Here is a 23,618-nt window from a genome sequence, read left to right on the forward strand (position 1 = left end):
GCAGTGGCAGTGTCATCTGCCGCCCAGTCATTAGTTCGAAGGGAGACACGTGAGTCGAGTTCTGTGGGGTGGCTCTGAGAGCCATTAGCACCAGCGGGAGTTTTACATCCCAGTCCTTCTGATTGGCAGACACATACTTCTTCAACATACTGACCACGGTTCGGTTCGATCGTTCCACTTGGCCAGATGAGATTGGATGGTGACTGACATGTAGTTGAACTTGGACTCCCAGGAGTCTCCAGATCTGTTGCATAATCTCAGCCGTAAAGTGAGTGCCTCTGTCTGAGTTGACTCTCAGGGGCAGTCCGAACCTGGAGAAGATGTGGTTCATCAGGAGGTATGCCGTGGTCTGGGCAGTGTCGTTGGGTGCTGGAAGACACTCTACCCACTTTGTGAACTGGCACACGACTGTGAGGAAGTATTTGTTGCCCCTCGTCGACCTGGGCAGAGGTCCTACCCAGTCGATTTGGAGGTCTGACCATGGGAATGTGACTCTCCTGCATTGCAGTGGAGCTCTGTGGTTTGGGTTTGCCGGTTGAAACTGGCAGCAAACCAGGCATTCTCTGACATATTCTGTCACATGTTCCTGCATGCGGGGCCAGTATGCCACTTGTTTCAGTGTCTCATAAGTGGCTCTGGCACCGTGGTGCCCGGCACATGGTGCGTCGTGGGCATAACTTAGCATGACCCCCCTTAGGCACTGTGGAACCACGAGCCTTGGCGCTGTGATGTCATCAGGTGCATACCACAAAATGTTGTTTATCACACGCAGCATGTGCTTTATGTCATGCAGTCGTCTGAGGCATGGGTCGTCAGTGAGGTCAGACGGCGCTAGAGGGTGGTTGGTGGGGTCAGAGAGGTGGTTCAGGAAAGTCTTTATGGATGTGTCAGAGTCTTGCATGTCCGCTATGTCGTTGTTTGACATCTGCGGAGTCAGCGTTAGAGGCAGTGAGGGTGGCACTGTTGCAGGGAAAGTTCGTTTGCTTCGGGTTATCACTGCAACGTTCACGGTGGGTGGGAGGGTTGGAGGTGACCATAGAGTACCGTGCAGTGCGCCAGTCTTGGCAAGTGCATCGGTTTGGTCGTTCAAGTCTTTGTCAAGGCCTGGTTGCCTTGAGTGTCCTTTCACCTTCTTCCAGTAGACAATCATGTTGTGATTTCTTGTGATGTCATCACATTCTTGGAACAGGTGTTGGTGTTTGATAGGCTTGTTGTTCGAAGTTTTAAAGCCATTTTGTTTCCAGTTTGGAAGGTGGCATGTGAAACTGAGTCTGGCGTAGTTTGAGAATTTACTCTCGGGTGGAAGAAGTGTCTTGCTGGCATATGCGATTACTCTCTTGTCTTGGTCATGCCGTTGGTACAGGCCAGCACTGAGACAGTGGCTGGAGAATCCAGCTTCTAAGTAGAACTCTTTTGTGGGTCCGGGTAAGCCAGGCACGTAGCGGTGCAGAGGTGTCGTTTTAGCTCGTCCATGGCCTGTTTTTGGACCTCTGTCCATACAAATGGGCAGTCTTTTTTCAGAAGGGCAGTTAGAGGTTTTGCAATGTCTGAGTAGCTCTCGATGAACTGCCATGAGTAATTGCACACCCCTAGGAAACTTCGCAGCTCTGAGATGTTGGTGGGTGGCTTGATGTTTTGAACGGCTTGAATACGGCTGGACTGTGGTTCGATGCCCTGTGATCCTATGAGTAGGCCCACGTAGTTGACCTTGGTTTGGCACCACTGTCCTTTGTGGAGGGCGATCTTGGCGCCAGCAGTGGACAATTGGTTCAAAACGTAGTCTATTTCTTTCATGTGGTCAGCCACTGTTGTGCTCTTCATGAGAACATCATCTACATAGATAAGATTGCCTCTTGTTCTGGCATCTGGGCATGCTTTGTTCAGGAAGATGTTGAACTCAGCAGGTGAGTTGGCATAGCCGAACGGACACCTTGTGAAAGTGAATTGTCTGTTGCCGAATGTGAAAGCTAGCTTGTGCTGATCTTCAGGATGCACTGATATGGTCCAGAATCCAGAGGCCACATCAAGTGTAGAGAAGATGGTGGCTCCTCTGATTCTGGGTATTTCCTGCTCCAGCTGAGTCATTGGCCATCGTGACAGTGGCACCTGTTGATTCAGTTTCCTGTAGTCAATGGTGGGTCGCCACTTGCCGTTTGGTTTGAGGACGGGCCAGATGGGGGCAGAATAGGTGCTGTTGCATGGACGGATGACACCTTTTCCAAGCATGGAGTCGATGATCTCTTGCACCGGTTTGTGTGACGCGATGGGGATCTTGTACTGCCTGACAAACGTGGGAGGAGCATTAGGGTGCGTTGGGATGCGCACGGTGTGGAGCTTGGTGAGACCACAATCTAAAGTGTCTTTGGCAAATGATGCTTTGAACTTGTAAAGGACTCGTCTGAGTTTTTGTCGATCTGCATCGTTGTTAATTGCGTCAGCGTCTTTTAGAATTTGCTGAACTTGAGACTCAAATCCTGGGTATGGCTCCTCTGTCGGTGTGTCGTCTGTCGTGTTGGTAGGCAGAGGTGCGGCAGTGTCGTCAATCTCGCAGGTAGGCTGTCTGGAGACTGTGTATACTGCAAGGTGTTGGTCCTTTGTCAGTTCTGTTCTGCATACCTGGTCTTTGTCCACTGGCATGACTGAAGTTATGGAGATGATTTTGAAGGGGGTTGTGAAGACGGTGTTGTCTGTGTGCCCTTCGGGTATCATTGAAGCTGGGATGGGTCCAATGATTGGTAATGTTAGTTCAAAGTTATGAAAGTCATGGCTCACTAGCCATCCTGCCCGGTAGGCTTTTGGAATTGTGATGTCCATTGCCATGCAGTTGTTGAAGAGGATGTAAACAGCATGGGATGACACTTCAGTGAGGGGCGTGGCTTCCAGCGTGAGTCCAAGTTCAACGCATTCGGGTGAAGGTTGAAAGAAACCCAGCGTGTGGTTTAGGGTTTGACCACAGCGCATGTTGAGCCGAACAGCGACCCCTTAGGTGTATGCTGGTACTACAGTTTCCTGTTCGTTGACCAAGGTGCAGACCTCTGGAATGGTCTGGCCTGACCGGAGGTTAGCAGTCTTGGTTGGAATCACAGGAGGCTGTAAAGTCAGTGGGGCCCATAAGACCTCATTAATAATGTCTACATGAGCGTTGAGGCGAATCAGAATGTCTGCTCCAATGTAGACATCATGGGGCAGGTCTGGAAGGACCAAGAAGTAGTGAGTCAGACACCGGTAGTTCCACTTCAAGTTCAAGGCACAGATCCTTTTCAAAGGAAAACGGGTGCGCTTGCTGGCAGATGGAAGGTCCGGTGTGTCTTCAATGAGAGCATTGTATAGGGAGAGGCTGATGGCTGAGTTGTCTGCCTATAGTGCTAGTATGATGTCAGTGGCAGTTACACCATTCAAGTGCAGGTCAGCTGTAACCTTGGGGCAGAAGGAGTCAAAGTCTTGGGTGAGTTGAAATGTGCAGAGTAGCTGAACTTGAATGTCGCCGGGTGCTGATGCTGTGTCACTGTGGCTGGCTGTGAGAGTTCCCGTGACCTTTTGACCTGACAGTCTGGTTCAGGTGATCGGGGTGGCTGAAGGGGAGAGGTTCTCGCACTTGAGCCCACATCTTCAGCTGTCTGAAGTCCAGCAGGGGCTCGAGCGGTCTAGTAGATCTTTTCCGATAAGGAGGGATATGTGTTCATTGGTGAGATGTACACAGGGTGTACCACACTCATAGGGCCAATGGTCAAGTGAATGGGAGCTATCTGTTCAAGCCGGACGTCATTTTGGCTGTATGACTGTACATTTAGCACACAATTTTGAGATTTTAGAGTTCGAATTTGCCTCTTAGCTTCAAATTTGAGTCTTTCAAAAAGTTCAGCTGATATCAAAGTGAGGTCTGCTCCAGTGTCTACCAGGGCTTCGAGTCTCACCTCATGTTCCACAGTGATGGCGAGATAGAGTTTTCGTGCTACTCCCTTTTCGATCAGATTCCCCAGGAGTTTTGGTGTTGGGGCTTGTGTGGTTATCGATAGGCAGTTAGGCTCGGTCTCTTGTGGTTCATTGTGGAGACCCACAACCAAAACAGCACTTTCTGGTATCTTATGGGCTTGGTCACTGGTGTGACGGATTGGGTTGTCCGCTGCAGGATGTGTGGTTGTCAACTGCAGTGAGTGGGTGTCGCTGTCACTTGGTGATGTGATAGCTGGTTTGGTAGTCTGTGTCTGAAGAGCGGTGCTCTGGGTGCTTGGTTCAGTAGGAGGGCAGTCAGGAAGGGTGTTGGTTACGGGCCTTACACTTAGTCATGCGGAGTCTGACCTGTCCTCTTTGTGTTTTTTGTGAGGTGTTCTATGAAGAAGCTCTTTCAGAACCTTCAGGATCTCTGCGGTCTCCGCCGTAGCCTCACTGTTTTTCTGTGGGGTAGGCTCGGACTTGAACTTGCCTGATGCATGCCGCGAGGTGTTCCGCTGCGGGCTGTCTGGGCTTGACATTCTCGTCGACGGGGTTCTGTTCTGTCTGGGCCGTCGGTTGGCTTCCCACATGGCTCCACCCTTTTGGTTGTGGGGTGGCCGTGGGCCGTCGTAGAATCTTTCAGAGCGCCCGCTTTGGTGCTTAGGATGGGCACCATCACGGTTGTGCTGCCCTCTTCTGTCATGGAACGGTCTTGACTCGTGGTAAAAAGGTCTATTACTGTGGTGCTGGTGGGCGCCCTCTAGGGCCAGCTCTGAGCGTTGATCAGTGACAGGGCAAATGGTTGGATTTTTACAGTCTTTTCAGAAGCAATCTTCTGTTTGGTGAAAGCTTTATGGGCTAAGTCTCGCAGCTGTTGGGTAGTCATGCTACGAGGGCAGGCCAGGACCCCTAAGTGATGGCTCACCGTGGGATGCAGGTTTCGGAGAAACAGAGTTTTGAAGTTGAAATCTTCTTCCATACCAGGTTCGTTCCGTGCTCCGAAGTAGGCTCGTCGGATGCGCCGTAGTAGGCCTGTGGAGTTTCCAGTCGGGCCTGTTTGAGGTCCATAGCGGTGATGAGTCCTTGTTCTGACTCTGGGTCGGAGAATTCTCTGATGAAGGCCTGCCGTAGCTGTAGGTAGTCTGATTTGATAGTCTCTGGTTGTCAATCCAGGAAGCTGCGCACGTCGCGGCTAGACGTAATTCTCAGCAGGTACACTCTGTCCCGCATGGTCACGTTGGGAACAGTGTGCAAGTGAAAGTCTATGTCTTGCAGGTAGGCATGCACGTCGTGGCCTCCTGCAGGATTTGGGGTGAAAGTAGGGATGTTTCTGGCCAGCTTGTCAAGTTCTTTGGGAGCCATGCCGTGGTTAGTGACCAGGCTTTGGTGTGCGGGCTCCCACCGTTTTGTTGCTGACAGGGGTTCTTGGAGGCTGGCTGGTGACATGTTGAGCAGTGGGCTTTCACCCCCCTTGTCAGCTCTGAGTTCTTGGCTGAAAAGATTGGGCCCACTGGTCAGGGGAAACTCTATGGTGTGCATTTCCCTTTTCTGTTCACTTTGCAGTTTATAAGAATGTTTCAGTTCATTGTGAACAGTGTCAAGTTCATATTGGAGCTGGTCTCTGTGCTGAATAAGTTCATGGATTTCAGCTCGGGCCATGTTCAGATGCTTTTCACAGGCTCTGGCTTTAGCATCTCTGTCTTTTAATGCAGTCTCTGCTCTTGTAAGGAGAGACTCGGCTTAATGCAACTTGTCATCGAGTTCTCTGGCTTTTCTCTCCGACAGTTCTCTTTGGTCTGTGTCTCGGAGAAGTTTTTCCAGGGCATTTTGAAGTCTTTCTACTTCCTTTTCCTGTTCTGGGTCCGTTTCATCCTCTTCCTTTCGTTGTTCCTCGGTCTCGAGGCGTAGCTGATCTAGATGACTCTGAGTTTTTGCTTGGTTCCTACGGGCCTCCTCAGCTTGGAGTTTTAGTGCTGCAGCCTCCTGCTCCAGGTCGAGGTTGTTTTTCTCATTTATCTGTGCCTGGGCGACGAGATTGTGGGCAAGACTTCTGATGATCTTGGTCCATTCTTTGTGGTTGTAGCTCTGTGTTGGATCGTGGGCCATTAGGCTGTCCAATTCCGCGTCCAGTTGCTCTCGACCTAGGGGCTGTAGGTCCCTGGCATCCTTGGGTAGGACGGTGTCCGCCATTGCGCTCAACCAGGCCTCAAGGTGATCCCAGTGGGCTGCGGGACTGGACTAACGGGACATACTGGCTTACTGTAGGCGAGAGAAAAGAACAGCACACACAAAGAGGCCAATGCAAGTACGCAGTAGGGTTAGCGAAGCTACAATGAGGTGGCTATTATAAGTCGTAATTTTGACTAACTGGGGTTGACAGTTAGACAGTTAGTGGGCCGAATTTCGTGGGTCAGTGCAGGTCTAAATAAAGACTTTGACAGGGCGGCAGCCCACAAGGGTTATCTGAGGATGCGGGCTGCCTGTTTGTCTCTTTATTCAGTTTTCCTTGATGGTTTGTAGGCTCTGTCTTACTGTGAACTGGAAGTACACACTACGACAGAACAGAACAGCAGAATAAAATAGAACACAATTAATGTTAGGAATAGATAGGCAGGAGAAAAAGGGCCTAAGTCTACCACCACTGCTAGGGTTTATGATAGGACCAACAGGGTGGGGCGCTATCGAGGTATAAACACTAGGAAGATGGTGTGGCTTAGGGAGAGAAAGAAAAGAAATGGGTCAAATGCTTAAATGACCAGGGAATGTCTAGTATTATGTGGCCTATACTGGTGGATGGATTTTACCTTCTTTTAGTTTGCCTGGGGTGAATCGATGTCACTCTGCTGGGGACCAGCTGCGGGTCAATCTTTCCAACGGTCCCAACACTGGGCAGCAGTGTCCCCGGCCCTCCGCTACTATCACGGTGCCCTCTCAAACAACTTGACTTTAAACACAACCGGCAACACCAAGGTGTCAACTGTCAGACGGCACAACAAGATTTGGATTTTCCCTAGAACCCTCGTGAGAGTGGCCCCTCTTTAGGCCCTGGTTTAGGTAATTATTCCAAACTTGCCATGTGTGTCGACTGACGGGTTGACTCCCTTTGGAGTGCCAAATTGCTGATGTCATTGCGCGTCGCACCAATGAAAAGAGACAGAAGAGTCCGAGATTCACATACAGCCAGCGCCGGTAACGCCGGGTCGGACCAACCAGCTTGCTGGGAACCAACCAGAGATGACGGTCGAATCACCACAGCACACTAGGGAATTCTACATACAAATACAGAACAGGATTCAGCAAGTGAAAGTCTTAAAGTGAATCAAGGCTTTCTTGTTTAAACCAAATTGAGTAATTATGTGTGTAGAAATAACAGGCAAAGCTTTACCAATTGATGATAAATCGAGAAGTTTGATAATGATGTTAATTATCAAACAATTTGACCACAAGAAAAGACAGAAGTAAACAAGGCAGGGTTAACAGACAAACTTAATTTAAATTCAATTCAACTTGTTAAACTCAATTGAAATAAGCTTGTAAAGAGATGTCAAGTAGCATCTAAGATAGTAAGGATACAGTCGTAATAAAGTATCAAAGAGGGAGGGGAAAAGAAAAAAAATGTTTTTGAATTTTTTTTGTTTATATCAATAATAATTAATAATAATTAATCATATTAATTATTAATTATTGACATGAGAGACTTAATTCAGATTTACATTCGAAATTTTTGTTTCAAACCAAATTTGAATAAGTGTAAGAAAAGTTAGAGATCAGAATTGTGTCCGACGATAATCAGATTGCTGTACGATATCAGTGATGGTATCTGAAATAAACCAACTGGACTGAGACTTAACTTTAAATTTTAATTCAAGTTTTGTTTGAAACCAATTAAATGTAACAGTCGGAGGTAGAGGAATTGTTTAACATCCAATAATATTAGCACATGCAAAGCTTGAAAATGCCAATATGTATTGACAGTTAAACTGCCCTGTAAATCTTCACAGGGTGAAAGGGTTTTGAGAAAAGAGATGACCTACAATGAATGTCCACACGATGGTGCACTTGTGCTCGCAAGCACAATGACGCCATGGGGTGGGAGTAATTTGAGAACTAAATTAACTAAATATATATGACCTGTCTGCTAATGTCCACATGATGGTGCATTTGCGCACGCCGCAAGATGACGCCATGGGGTGGGAGTAACTTGAGAACTAATCAAGCTTTTACAGGCTGCCCTCTATTGTTTGTTAGCAAAATAAAACCCTATATTTCGGTGTGACTCAAATCTGAGCGTAGGTTACGCTGTGATTTTCTGCAAAATCACACTTATTCAATTGAGACCTCAGTGGTCTTTTCTTTCTTTCTTTCTGGTGCTATGCTTTACATAAATGGCGTGGCAGATTCTTTTTCCTGCACTAGTGTAAATGTGGACAACAGGAATTGTACGCCTGTCCTTCGACTCCCATACACATTAGGAATATAGCACTTATTCAAAATGTATTAGGTTTCCAATTGATTAGCTACGTCAATGTAAACCAGGAGTTAATTTTATAACGTTATAATCTCAGGCCTTATTAAGATGGGAAGAGGAGCATCGCTTCCCCAGTCTTCTATCGCCCAGACAGAAGAGCATCGTTCTGAACAGGGTTGGTTTGTAATATTAAAATATAGCCGCCTTTACAGAAGCAATTTTAATATTATGAACTGCAGTTTACTTTATCATTCAACAGTGGTAACAACTGTTTAGACGTCATTTAGCAACTTGTTAATCGTGCTGAACTGGGACGGGCTTTTGTGCCTTTCAGTTCAAGGCGCATGCATAAAATTAACAACAAAAATACACAAAATTGACAATGCATTCATTCACAAAACAAAGCTTAAAATGTGCCCGCATTCTCCACCATTAATATGTAGGGTGTGAACAGGTCAGGTTTGGGGAATGTACAATTAATATTACTGATCGAAATCAATGATTAATCATACAGTGTGACCCGAACACCCATACATGTAAAAACGCCCCAAACGGGCTTATATAGTCCAAGAGTCTGCTTCAAATATATATAGATAATTAAACACAACGAATTATGATTAATTAGGAATATACATCATATGCAGACAGGCTATATTAATTTTAATAACACCTCAATGGAATTGACCCGTGAGGCTACACGCAACCAGTCAGTTCGTCCACTGAACCACTTTATTTGGTACTTTTGATCAATTCTCCAGAGGGGTTATTCCTAGTTATAAGCTCACTCATCAAAAGCACGTTAACTTACTTTGATAATATCAGCTCGTAGCTTAAAATCGCACATTAAAGATGCTTTGTTTTATGACCAACAAACACATACGTGTATAATTGATTTTAATACAAGGCACTATGATATATCACTACACTTGACAAACATACATGTAACATAGAATAAACATAAAATAAACAAAATAAATGCAGTAAGGGAAAGTGAAGAATTATTGGAGGTATGGCAAACTTATTACAACAATTAACCCTTTAAGAGCCAGCAACTGGAATTACACACTTTAACGCATTGGAATTTCAGGTGAAATCATACTTGCACACTAGACCTTTTGTGTTGCTTGAGCGAGACTGCGTGTCCTCGTGGCGTTCTTGAGACAGAGGACTTCGGTGCGGTGTTTCCAGAGCGTGGAGGTGAATAGTTGACGAAGTGTTCCGGGAGTTGCCGAAGATCGGGAGAAGAAGTGAGAGAGTGTGAGATGGCTTGAAGAGATCCAGGGGAAGTCCAAGGGAGGTCCAGAAGTGAAGTTGGGAGTTGGAAAGACAAGGACGTAGCCTGGCACACGCTTGGGAGTCCTTGAGGGCTTCCTAGTTCAGCATCATTCAGCAAGAGGGCAGGAAGCAAGAGAGAGAGAGGAAGAAGATCGGAGCGCTCAAGAAGAGAGAGCGAAGGTCCGTTGTTGGTGCAATTTATGCCCTTAGAAAATGTGTCCCACCTCTCATTGGCTCGACCAATAAGAAGAGTGGAAGTTTCAGGCGGAATTTGGTTTATTGCCCCTTTGTTCTGAGAGGGGTGGTAGCCGATGAAGAAACTAGAAAATCTTCTTGTAATACTAATATGTTGTTGTTATCGACATATCATGTACACAGTCATTTCAATCTTCAAAATACCAAGTTATAGAGACCAAATATGCCACACATATGATTTCGGTTAACCAGAGTATGCAACGCCTGAAACATTAACCCATTAGAGTTTGCAAGAAAACATAGATCAAGCACATTTAAGGGAAAATGTGAGATGGCACATTAGATACATGTCAATATTTTTATCACGTGGATTATATATATATATATATATATATATATATATATATATATATATATATATATATATATATATATCGAATATATAGGATTAAAAGGTGTTCATTTCTCCTTCTCAGTAAGAAAGCAGTGAGAGTCTGCACTCTCTAACATTCCTTTGGGGCCGGAGAATGATTCCTTTGTCAAGGCTCATTTGCATGTTTATGACTGGGTTTATGACAGTAAGAGATTTTGGGCTGAATGACTCAAAAGATGGTAAAAACCTAACAGAACACAGTTCTAAGGTGATCTTATATTTATATTCGGCTAGGGCAAGTCGTAAGGTTTAATTTGATACCAAGAAAAGTATATTTGGTACCTTTAAAAGTGGGTTTAACATTCTTACACTCAGGCTATTAAATATAAAGCCTCTTATTAAATATAATGAGTTTTACTACACTACTAAACAATTCTACTAATTTTGATCTAACACCAAAGATACACAGTACACAGGGATTAAAACATATTTCATTAAAAATAAGCCCTTTTAGGCTTTATAAGAAAGACACACACATTTTTACGTTCAAAGTTTCCCCCTTTCTTTCCACACGATAAGCACGTGGTGAGCATGCGGATGTCACATGCGGTTCTCTGTCAATAGTTCTTTGTCCTGTTTGTCAACAGTTCATTGTACTAACACAGACCATTTCCGTGATCTTACAGAGGCTCTTTTGTCTCCAAAATAGCCGAGTCCATGATTGTCCATTCATTGATTCCTCCAGACGCTACAATATATATATATAATTTTTTTAATAAAAATATTGTGAACATAATTAATTTCTTGCATATCACCCCTAGCAGGGAACAAAACATCTCGGGTTACATGTGTAACCCTTGTTCCCTGAAAAAAGCGGAACGAGATGTTGCGCTGCTAAGCACTACGGGGAACAGCTTTTGCTGTGAGCCGAGCTGAATAATGTGTGGTACACGTCAATGAACATTGACCGGAATTTATAGCCTCGGCTGATGTAATCATTAGATGCACCTGAGGCCAGGCTATAAATGGATACGTCACCAGGTGTCATCAGATACTTTCTGAAGAGCAGTCCTGGGACGTCCCAGTGCGGCAAAGCAGCGCAACATCTCGTTCCACTTTTTTCAGGGAACAAGGGTTACACATGTAACCCGAGACGTTCCCTGTACAAAAAGCTTCACTATGATGTTGCGCTGCTAAGCGCTACGGGGAACGCAATACCCACGCCGCCGCACTTGGGGCTGTCCGGACCCCTACGGTTGTGCAGTGTACTCACAAAAACACGAGAGGTCTCAGACATGAGCTTCAGATGTTGACTCATGGGCATAAGAGCCCGGAGTAGCAAAGCATCTAACCCATAAAGTTTGATGAATGTGTGCGAAGAGAACCCTATTGCAACACAAACTTGTCATAAAAACTGATGAATGTGAGCAGAGAGGACCAGCCTGCCACATCACAAACTTGTTCAGGCATGAGCTGAGATGTCGACTCAAGGGCATAAGAGCCCGGAGTAGCAAAGCATCTAACCCATAAAGTTCGATGAATGTGTGCGAAGAGAACCCTATCGCAACACAAACTTGTCATAAAAACTGATGAATGTGAGCGGAGAGGACCAGCCTGCCGCATCACAAACTTGTTCAGGCATGAGCTGAGATGCCGACTTAAGGGCATAAGAGCCCAGAGTAGCAAAGCATCTAACCCATAAATTTCGATGAATGTGTGCGAAGAGAACCCTATCGCAACACAAACTTGTCATAAAAACTGATGAATGTGAGCGGAGAGGACCAACCTGCCGCACCAAAAACTTGCTGCAGAGGGGGACCTCTAGCAAAGGCTTTAGAGGAGGAGAGCCCTCTGGTAGAGTGCGCCCTAAAACCTACTGGCGAAGCTTGATCGCGTGCCTCGTAGGCCCGGGCAGTAATGTCCCTCACCCAAAGTGACATAGTCTGTCAGGACGTGACCGCCACCCAGTCACGGCTTCCAAATGAAGAATTGCTGCCCTGATTTTACGCCACTAGCAAATGCGGTGGACATAAGTCTGACGGGTACAGACTGGACAAAGTCTGAGAAGTCTTAGCTGCTCCAGCGTTACAAACGGCAGGGAGCAGAAGGCTTAGAGAATAACCGGCCAAGGGTCGCGAAAGGCACCTTGGGCAGGTAGTCAGGGTGAGGGTGCAAAGAATGCTTTTGGTCCTACCTGGGGCAACTCAAAACAGGCCGGCAAGAGAGACAGAGCCTGTAGGTACCCAAGTCTCCTCAGAGACGTAATTGCCATAAGAAAAACCATCTTGAGAGTCAGAAGTCTACCAAACGCTGACTCTAGAGGTTTTAAAAAGGGGGGTCTTACCCTATGAAGAGGTCCTAGCAAGGATGCCTCTTAGGGGGCACCCCACCCACCAAGGCATGACAAACTGAAGTGGAAGCCACATAGAACCTGGCAGTGGCGAGGCAAGTGCCCGCTGACAGTTCTTTCCACCGAAAATCCAGAACTGAAGCAAACTGGCAGTTAGCTGGTTCTGTAATTGAACTTATTAGAAGGAAACGCATGCAGGCACATTTGTGCCATGTATGCGCCACCAAGATCAGCACCCCCGAGGGGGGGGGACTGGGTGACTCGGGGAGAAGTAGATGAGACATTGCGCCATCAACAGAGGCGAAGAGGTCCTCTTCTGCCCTGTAAAATCTACCCAGATCAGTTCCAAGGGAGGGAGCCCTAGCACTTGCAATGGTCTCGATAACTTCAGGAGAAAGCCCTGTGAACCTCAGTTGGTACCCTACAGGGGCCAAGCATGAAAGGTTTCACAACTCGGGCCGGGATGAATATGTCCCCCGAGCCTGAGAAAGAAGGTCCTACCTGTTTGGAATCGCCCAAGGCGAGCCGTCGAGGAGAGATATTAACTCCGAGAACCATATCCTGTTCAGCCAGCGCAGCGCCATTAATAGGAGGCAAGACCCTTGCTGGTGAACATTGCCAAGACTCCCAGGAGCAGAGAAACCGGGGAAAGAAACGCATACTGACGCATTCTGGGTCATGTATGTGTCTTAACGTCCAGACCCAAGGTGGCTGGGTGATTTCAGGGAGAAGTAGAGGAGACATTGTGCTATTCATAGAGGCGAAGAGGTCCTCTTCTGCCCTAAGATCTCACCCAAACTTGTTCCAAGTGGAAAAAGCCCGGCATTTAAAAAGGTCTCAATAACCTCAGGAGAGAGCCCTGTGTTCCTCAGTTGGTACCCTTAGGGGCCAAACATGAAAGATTCCACAATTTGGGGCAGGGATGAAATATTGCCCTGTGCCTGAGACAGAAGATCCTTCCTGTTCGGCATCGCCAAAGGCGAGCCGTCGAGGGAAGAGATTAGCTCCGAGAACCAAGCCCTGTTCGGCCAGCGCGGTGCTATCAGTAAGAGGCAAAAACCCTTGCTGGTGAACTCTGGGCAACTACTACCTTAGGGTGGAGTTCTTAACTCCCCTGTTGGTATTTTCTGTCTGGACCGTAAATCTGCTCCCATATATGGGTATCCAGGGATAAAACTGACCTGAGTGACAGGAGCTTGCCCTGGGCCCTAAGGAGAACCCAACGTGTCAGAAATACAGCTGACAAGAACGTGGGTCTCCTTGATGATTTATGTAAGAGGCTACCGCTGCATTGTCCACCCGCACCAAGAAATGGAAGCCTCAGGAGGAGGTATTTCAGGGCCAGAAATACAGCCATCAACCCGAGACAGTGACTGTGACAACCGAGCTGACGACCCTCCTATCCCCTTAAGCTGGATGACCACTTAAGGCCGCTACCCCGCCCATCAGGGAGGCGTCTGTCATTAGCAGCCTGCAACAACAAGACGCACCAAGAGTGGGACCCAAGGCAGAAAACCGGGGTCTGAACCACATAGAAAGGGAACGAAGCCTGAGGCGCGTAACCCTATTTAGCCTAGGGGTTTTGGCCCTTGGAAGAATCCCCTGGCTTTTGGCCACAACAAAAACGGTCTCATGAGCAGAAGGTCCAGAGGGATCACTGTGGACGCATTCGCCCTGAGACCTGGAAATCATTGATACTGATAACAGTGCAACCTTGACCTAGCCTGACTTTGCTCAGGGTGATCTAAATGGACTCAATCCTAGCGGGAGACAGTTGTGCCCGCATTGAGATTGAACTCCATACGATGCCCCGATAGACAGTGTTCTGAGTGGGAGAGAGGACGCTTTTCTTGGCGTTGAGCCTCAACCCCAGAAAAACAGATGAGCTAAGACGATGTCCCTGTGCTGAACTGCCAGTTCCTGGAACTGCGATCAGCCAGTCGTCTACATAATTCAGAATGCAGATGCCCTGGAGTCGCAAGGAGCCAGCGCTACATCATGCATTGTGAATGTGCGGGTAAAAAGGGCTAGGCTGAGTGAAAGAACCTGACCCTGGAAGACCGGAAGTGAACCTCAGGAACTTTCCCTGTTGTGGCAGAACTTCTAAATGAAGTATAGAAGTGCGTCATAAGATCGATGGTGACCAGCCAAACGAGTTGTAGGGCTTGAGACACGACCGTCTTGACAGGCATCATCTTGGACTTGAACACCCACGGGTAGTTCAAGCTTTAAGATCTAAGCCAGACGCCACCCCTCACCCTCCATGGGTAACGGGAAGTATTTAGTGTAATAACCTAACTCTCTCTCTGGAAGGGGAACACATACCATGGCCCCTTTAACCAGGAGAATGAGTTTTTGTTTTTACAAAAAAGAAATCCGGTTTACGGTAGTGAGAACACGCCGTTGAAACACGGAAAAGCGGCGAGTGAATTAAATCCTGACGCCCTTATAAGACCCACAGAAAGAATATATCCGGCAGGAGTTTCCACACTGCCAGGATCTCTGAGATGGGTATTATATTTTAACACTTCCTGTTGAGGGTTGTCGGGTGTTTCAGCGCCCTGAATAAGATGCAGGAACAGCTAAAACACCCAATTTTGATGGAAGCCTCTGCAACCCGAAACACCAAGAGGTGGCGGGAATGGGGGCTTCAAGGGGTACCGGAGGGGTGAAGTGAAACACGCGCCCGGCCCCGAGGGAGCTACCCCTAATCTAGGTGCAAGACCGTCAGGGTTTTCTCTTGGGTCTTGCTTCGGGGCTGGCGAGAGCGGCAAGACTGTCCCCAATCCCTGGGAGGAGGAGCACGACTCGCCACGCTTTGTTTTTGAGCCTCCCTTCAGTCAGGACCGAGGCGGGTCTGCGGCTTGCTCATCAAGCGCAGAACCCACACTCAGGTCGTCCAGGGGGTCAGCCCGGTACGCCTGTAAAACAGCATAGTGTGCAGAGGAGCACCAGCCTGAACTGCTGCTTGATAAGCCCTTCCCACTAAAGTGGAGGTTGTCCTACAAGGCTTTGAGGGGAGAGAGGGCTTCTTAAGTGACGATGCCGAGCCCGGTGAGAGATAGCCCGCAAGCGTCTCTTCGACCGGCAGCGTCACTGAATACCGCCGTGCCTCAGCACCCACGATAGTCGAATATAATGACGTCGAGGGTATGTGAACACGGGAAGGAAATATATTTATATATATATATATAAATATTTTTTTTCTTTTTTTTTGGGGGTTCTCCATGAGCAAAAAAGCTCTTCATGGAGGTTATCAAAGAAGGGAAGGGACCCATGAGGCGTTCCCTTTCTTAGACTGGAAGATAAAATATATCCCCTAATTTGGAGCGTTTGGAGGTCTCTTTTTCGCGTGGCCAGTCCAATCTGGCAACCGCACGAGTAACAACATCGAGCAATTTCCTCCGTAGATTTTTTTATAGCGGACGGAAAGCTCGGAGGCGGGAAGAGAATCGCGCTCCACCTCATGACCCGAAGAATCGTCGAGATCATGTGTGAAGGACCAGCTGGGTTTGGGGAGAGAGTGAGAGAAAGGGATCAACCCGTCTCTTGCTCCTCAGCCACATCCATGCAAGAGCCCCACGAAAGATATATTTTTTTTTCGTGAGTGCTGACTCCCGGAAGCAAGCGAGGCGAGCACGACGCACTCTGCCTGTTAAAGCAAATCGCAGTGCTCGCACCCGCCCTGCTGCAACGCGAGAGCAGCGTGCTCTTACCCCCAAACAAACAGCAAAAACTGATGTGTGTCGTCTTCAGCTATAGAGCGGAAGAGGAGAACATGCACCGTTTGTGGCTTTCAGTCATTCTCTCTTTTTCTAAACAGAAGAGAACAACGTTCACTGCACACTGCCTAACTGATTCTAACTTCTAACAGAGGAAAGAAAGTTTTGACAGGGTTTGTGAAACACACAGAAACAGAATCACTCTGAAAAAAGAGTTTCTGACGACACCTGGTGACGTATCCATTTATAGCCTGGCCTCAGGTGCATCTAATGATTACATCAGCCGAGGCTATAAATTCCGGTCAGTGTTCATTGACGTGTTCCACACATTATTCAGCTCGGCTCACAGCAAAAGCTGTTCCCCGTAGCGCTTAGCAGCGCAACATCGTAGTGAAGCTTTTTGTAAAGGGAACAAATTTATTCAAAGTCATTACTCTTCCAAAGGTGCTAAACTGGGTCCTAGGATGAAAGGTAATAAAACACCAACATTAAACCCACAACAACCCACAATAAGTGATGTATTTGCCCGGACAATGTAATACCCAACTAGTAGTCCATGATGGAGAGAATGCACGGATGAATTAGGTTATTTGCCAAAGAGATGTTGCCCTTCATAACTGTTGAAAAGATATATTTCAAAATGTTGAATAACATAAATTTTAATTGCACTTAATTTTTCAGTTTCATTAGAAATTTTTGTAAAAAGTTCAAAGTTTGAAATCAAGCTGCCTTGCATTATTTTGTAGGATATTGCTTAACAAAAATTACACCACCTAGAGTCCAACCAGCAGTAATACCGGTGTTAGACGGTTTGAACATGAACACAGCATCGGTGTGAAAATTATGACACCGTGGCAAGTATAATGAGCAGTCTCATTACAGTATTAATTTTGTATTCACATCACACAAGCATAAACTGAGGGTTTGAAGCCATTACAACAACTGAGGCTATTGCACAAGCAGTAATAAATATTGGCTCAAAAAGCTTGGATTTATGTGGTTTGTCTAAACTTTTTGTACATGCACAGCAGATCCAAAATATCATACTAGTTTTACGCTTGATGTTTTATGCCATACTGAACACCCCTAACACTGTTGACTTGTTTGCTACAAACTCTAAACCAGGGGTCAGGAACCTATGGCTCACCAGGTGTCTCACCATTCAACAACACATAATCGTTTAAAACTTTATACAGGAATTTTCCTGCAGAAAGTGTGGGTGCAAATGCAAAGCTTGAAGTAAATGACTCGGTTTTGATTTCTTTTCTCCCTAATTTGTTGTACAGCCTACTCTGGTAAACAAGGTTTGAAATTAACACCTGCCAAATGAGGATTTTTCATGCATTTGAGTATTTTGCTGATGTACCAGCCACTCTGGAAAGTGACCTGTAAAACTTCTCGGAGTGATATATTACAAGAAATTAGACAAAAAGATGCGCGTTTGACGAAACATGATTATATTTTGAAGAATAGACAAAAGAAAAGGTGCTGATGTGTATCTGATTTGATATGTGTGCACAGTGAGCTCTGCCATTCATGAGTGCAATGAAAGCGCTTCTCCAACACATGCACATTCATAGAGTTCTGGGCCTCGCTTCCCATTAATTATTGATCTTAGCTTTTAAGAGCATTTTCTATGAGCGATTTTATGAACGTTTCTTATTTTTTGTGTGTGCCCAGGATGTGAAATATCACCCGCCACACTCCAAATGCGACGAGACTCAATCCAGATTGCGAGCTCCTCGTTCAAAAGCAGGCATTTCATGCGCGATTAATTTTGCTCATCTCCCGCAACAGGTGGGTCACCTGACATGCTATTAGTCAAAAAGACAAGAACTTGAAGAAATACACTTTATTATACTTTTAAGAACAGACAAAAGAAAAGCCTTCATTGCTTGTGTCTGAATCGCTGTTTGTTCAGAGACGTGCTGTGCAAGCCTGCCTCATGGAACAAGCGCATGTAAAGAGTTATCACTCCTTTTTCTGTTTCATTCAACTGAAAACTGTTTGCAAGAATAATGTCGTCTATGAGAATGCTGCAAATGATCTCTGATCATCTCGTGAGGTGCTGTGAGTTTCGCTTTATTTCCACAGAGCAGTTCACTCTTATACATTGTGAATGCAACTCTGAAGGTTTTAGTAATATGTACAGGTATCTTTGTATTAAAGAAACAAAGGCGAAAGTAATTAAATCATAAAGTAATACAAGATACGTTCACCTTGAACCTAAAATTGAGTTATTTTATTTTCATTAGACAACATTAACTGTATTACCAAAGCGCAATACAAACACATTCGATAAGAACACATTTGGCAGAATTTCTTTTTTGGAACACAAGGTAATTTGTTAGGCATATTTATTATGATCATTATTATAATTATCTTTACATTTATGATTGTATTTAGTTCTTAATTTGTAGGCTATTAATAATTTTTCACCTAGTGTCGTTGATGGATGCTTGAGCAAATGGGGCCGCAGGAGACGGTAAATGTTTGGATTTGGGTAGGTGGTTATAAACTCAAAAAAGAAACATCCCTTTTTCAGGACACTGTATTTTAAATATATTTTTGTAGAAATCCAAATAACTTTACAGATCTTTATTTTAAAGGGTTTAAACTATGTTTTCAATACTTGTTCAATGAACCATAAACAATCAATGAACATGCACCCGTGGAACGGTTGTAAGACGGTATGCAATTAAGGTCACAGTTATTAAAACATATGACACAAAAGAAACCTTTCTACAGACTCTGAAAAACACATAAAGAAAGTCCCTGCTCATCTGCGTGAACGTACCTTAGGCATAAGGCCTGGAGGCTTGAGGACTGCTGATGTGGCCAGGGCAATACATTGCAATGTCTGTACTGTGAGACACCTAAGACAGCAATACAGGGAGACAGGAAGGACAGCTGATCGTCCTCGCAGTGTCAGACCACGTGTAACAACCACCTGCACAGGATCAGTACATCCGAATATCACACCTGTGGGACAGATCAAGGATGGTAACAACATCTGCCGGAGTTACACCAGGAACGCACAATCCTTCCATCAATGCTCGGACTGTCTGCAATAGGCTGAGAGAGGCTGGACTGAGGGCTTGTATGCCTGTTGTAAGGCAGGTCCTTGCCAGACATCACCAGCAATGACGTTGCCTATGCGCACAAACCCACCTTAGCTGGACCTGACAGGACTGGCAAAAAGTGCTCTTTACTGACCAGTCCCAGTTTTGTCTCACCAGGGGTGATGGTCGGACTTCAGCATTACACTGAGGCCTGTACTCTGTAGTGGGATCAATTTGGAGGTGGAGGGTTCGTCATGGTCTGGGGCAGTGTGTCAGAGCATCATCGGACTGAGCTTGTTGTCATTGCAGGCAATCTCAATGCTGTGTGTTACAGGGAAGACATCCTCCTCTCTCATGTGATACCTTTTCTGCAGGCTCATCCTGACGTGACCCTCCAGCATGACAATGCCACCAGCCATACTGCTCGTTCTGTGCATGATTTCCTGCAAGACAAGAATGTCAGTGTTCTGCCATGGCCAGCGAAGAGCCAGGATCTAAATCCCATTGAGCACATCTGGGACCTGTTGGATCGGAGGGTGAGGGCTAGGGCCATTCCCCCCAGAAATGTCTGGGAACTTGCAAGTGCCTTGGTGGAAGAGTGGGGTAACATCTCACAGTAAGATCTGGCAAACCTGGTGCAGTCCATGAGGAGGAGATGCACTGCATTACTTAATGCAGCTGGTGGTCACACCAGATACTGACTGTTACTTTTGATTTTGACCCCCACCTTTGTTCAGGGCACATTATTCCATTTCTGTTAGTCACATATCTGTGAAACTGGTTCAATTTGTCTTAGTTGTTGAATCTTTTTACGTTCATACAAATATTTACACATGTTAAGTTTGCTGAAAATAAAAGCAGTTGAAAGTGGGAGGGCATTTCTTTTTTTGCTGAGATTATATACGATTTTTTAATCACTTTATTTTAATTGCTTTTTTCATTACAAGCGCAATTTTGAATTTAGAAATGTCTTAAGTTTTTTGTGTTTTCAATAAATTAATTTAATTTTTAAAGTAAAACCAATAAAGCAAAAATATTTACTGACCCTTGACAGGGGGGGTTGACCATATAATTGGATATTGCTATATTTTAAAGGCGATTATAGAAAAAAATTTTTTACATATTGCCCAGCCAAAAAAGAAAGCAGAATTTTACGGAGACCCGCACAAACATGTGTAATCAATTCCATACTGCAACATGTTACCTAATTATTTTTGCATATTTGTTTTGTGTTTTTGTGTAGTCTATATGCAATATAAACATTTTATTTTATTGAAAAACTTTGTAAAAGTTGAAAATAGTAAATTGTTAATTTTTGCTATGGCTCTTTCGAAAAAAATGCATCAACCAAAAATAAAAAAACTGACTCCATAGGGTATGTTCACACTTTGGTTCGATTAAAACAAACTCTGGTGCGATTGCTCTGTTAGTGTGGTTCATTTGAACAAGTGTGAATGCTGCCATCCGAACCTTGGTGTGCACCAAACAAGCGGACCGAGACCCCCTGAATAGAGGTCCCAGTCTCAGTCCGCTTCCAAACTAACTTTGATGCGGTTCGACTGATATATGAATGCAGCGTGGACCATAGACGTCTAACCGGACCAATAACAGGATGTGATGTCACAAGATGAGACCCTAAAATAAATCACATGATTTGAAAATAGAAAGAGTGGTAAGAGCAGTGTACGCAAATAAAAACGTGCAGAAGGCAAAAATGGAGCAAAAAGGAGGTTCCTTATTAAAATGTTGTCCGATGAGCAGATTTCCAGTATACTGGAAAAAATGCACAATAATGCTCAACTGTTCAAAATGTTAAGTGATAGGTTAAGGGAACGTGGGTTCAACAGGAGTGTGGAACTGTGCCACATAAAAGTGAAGAAACTTTGTCAACAGTACATAAAAGTGCATGATGCTCTGCGTCGAAATGGCAGCTCTGGTGAAGTTCTGTTGCAAAATATACATTATTAAAGAGGTCCAATCAGGTTGTGACCTTATCCTTATGCCTTTTGTTTTGTATCTTTAGGTTCAGTGTTAAAAATGCCAGTGTGAATTGATGGAGCTCAATTCCACAGCTCTTTGGAATCATGTTTCAGTCTCAGAGGAAAATGTAATGCCCATTTTTGAAACACTGCTGACAACTAATGACCTACAAATTCCCTGACAGCTTTGTGTAGGCATGAAAGCAAAGAGCATATGGGTATGAATATTGACAACACAAATCTCATTAAACTTCAATCACTCCACCTTGCGTCCAACTGTTGGATAGACAAATTATTGTGCGTATAGAAAATCCTCTTAGGGGAATCCGAAGACAAAATTTTGCAATTTCCGAGGTAGTGTAATAAGTTTCTAAACAAATCACTGTCAAGGGTGGAGAGAGAGAGAGAGAGAGAGAGAGAGAGAGAGAGAGAGATCCTGCTTTTTTTCCAGACACATTTCTAGCTATAGAAGCTTCAGAATGCTGATGCACATTTGACATAATCTGAAAGATCTCTTGTTCAATTTCAAAGATTTTTTTTGTTTGATCTTTATAGTAGAAAAAGAAGTGTACTGCTGACTAAATATTTATTTATTTTATTTGTGTTTTTCCTTTTTTCCCACAACTATATTAAATTGTCAAATTCATCTTTTTGAGAAACCCAGATACTCATAAACAATTAGTATTTTTCCTGAAAATCCTTCTCTTGAATATGACAAAGTAATATTCACTGTAATAAAGTGATGATCTGATATGCAGCATGGAAATATTTTGGAGTCTATGACTTTATTATTTACTGTGTGCTTATTATAGAACTGATCAAGTCTTGCTGCACTAATCCTCCCCTGTGGAAAGCTGTCCAAGTGTATTGTTTGACATCACTATTTCTATCTCTCCACACATCTTTAAAATCAAGCTGAATAAAAATGCTTTTCAAGAGATAAGATAAAAAAAATTCTGGCTCTTCGCTAATTCTATCCAGATTAAAATCAAGAGTTCAGTTCCAATCATCCAAACAGTTTTTTTTTTAGAGAGAGAGAGAGAGAGAGAGAGAGAGAGAGAGAGAGAGAGAGAGAGATCTCATCTCGTGTTCCAGATAAAGCTCCACATTAACGTGTTTCTTGCTCTGCGATGGGGGCAGCTCCACATTATGTGCAATCAGCTCCGACTTGAGTCTCTCTTTAGAGAACTGAGTGGGGTATTCCACAAACACCGGCATGCCAGTTAGAAACTGTCTGCAGCAGATATGGAGCAAATATTACATCTGAAATCCCCTGGGCTAATCGGAGAAAATGATTTCCAATGGCCAGAGTTCCCATATACACTGCTACAGCACAACTCAGACCAGCCTGCTGATTCATTCATGCATTTGGTTCGATCAAGTTGGAAGCATCTAAATCAATGTTTATGTACATACGCAAGAAACAATTAACTTTTAAGTGAGGTTGTCTCCGATTTTATGGTTTTTTTAATCAGTGGCTCAAGCCTCGAGGGTGATTCGGCATTACATGAAAAGCTAGCTTGTTTGGTATTTAACAAATACAAATTGGATTAACTTGTTACATTCCCTTTGGTTTTGCAAACTCACCGTGCTAGATACAGGTGTGCACATTTCTTTTCTACGGACAAAGTGCAAAAATGTTGAAGCAGCACCTGTATTTCTTTTTTTCTTTTCTTTTTTAAATATCCTAAATATGCTGGTGTGACATCCTCTGATGGTTAGTGACAACTAGAGTAATTGAAAAAGAGAGTTGTGACACTCTCATAGACTTCCGTTGTAATCGAAGAATGTGGAAGTAACGCTTGTCATGGGCCGACCAATAGTTCCAAACATTGTATAGTTCCAATTAAGGTGCAACCGCATTCATTTTTAGTGTTTCCGAAGAAGGCTCGCTGGTAAATTGATGAAATGACAGATTTTTATTTTTCATATTCAAAATATTAGTGGACCTCTTATCAATTTAGTCAATAGTGGTATTTTATGTAGCCAGCTTTAGTTAAAGTTTATCGTAAGATAATAGATTGTTAGATGCTAAATTCAGTTAGCACTAGTAGCTAACATAAGCAACACCGTTACTGTAGCTAACTAATAGTACCATTACCTGAAGTCAGTTGGCTTACATATAGTCGGTCAAATTAGTTACCGTTACTGGGTTCATTGACAAACAAAGTTTATCTTCTCTTATTAGTACATCTGATTACAATGAATGGTAGCCAGCTCAACTAGATAACATGACTAGTTTGTATCTAGCATCCTTTGTT

The 23,618-nt window shown here is 44.6% G+C and overlaps 1 protein-coding gene across 1 annotated transcript in view; it reads right to left on the reverse strand.

The window, feature by feature from the left end:
* LOC127628546 (uncharacterized) overlaps positions 1–22,575 on the reverse strand; it is a 71,033-nt gene extending 48,458 nt beyond the window's left edge. The window contains exons 1-2 of the mRNA XM_052105337.1: positions 22,428–22,575; positions 2,214–2,576 (exon numbers count right to left, since the gene is read on the reverse strand). Coding sequence (XP_051961297.1) covers positions 2,214–2,576; positions 22,428–22,575 — 511 coding nt within the window. The remainder of the gene's footprint in view (positions 1–2,213; positions 2,577–22,427) is intronic.
* Positions 22,576–23,618: the final 1,043 nt, after the last annotated feature.

The sequence above is a fragment of the Xyrauchen texanus genome, chromosome 35, assembly GCF_025860055.1.
Source record: "Xyrauchen texanus isolate HMW12.3.18 chromosome 35, RBS_HiC_50CHRs, whole genome shotgun sequence".
Taxonomy (NCBI): domain Eukaryota; kingdom Metazoa; phylum Chordata; class Actinopteri; order Cypriniformes; family Catostomidae; genus Xyrauchen; species Xyrauchen texanus.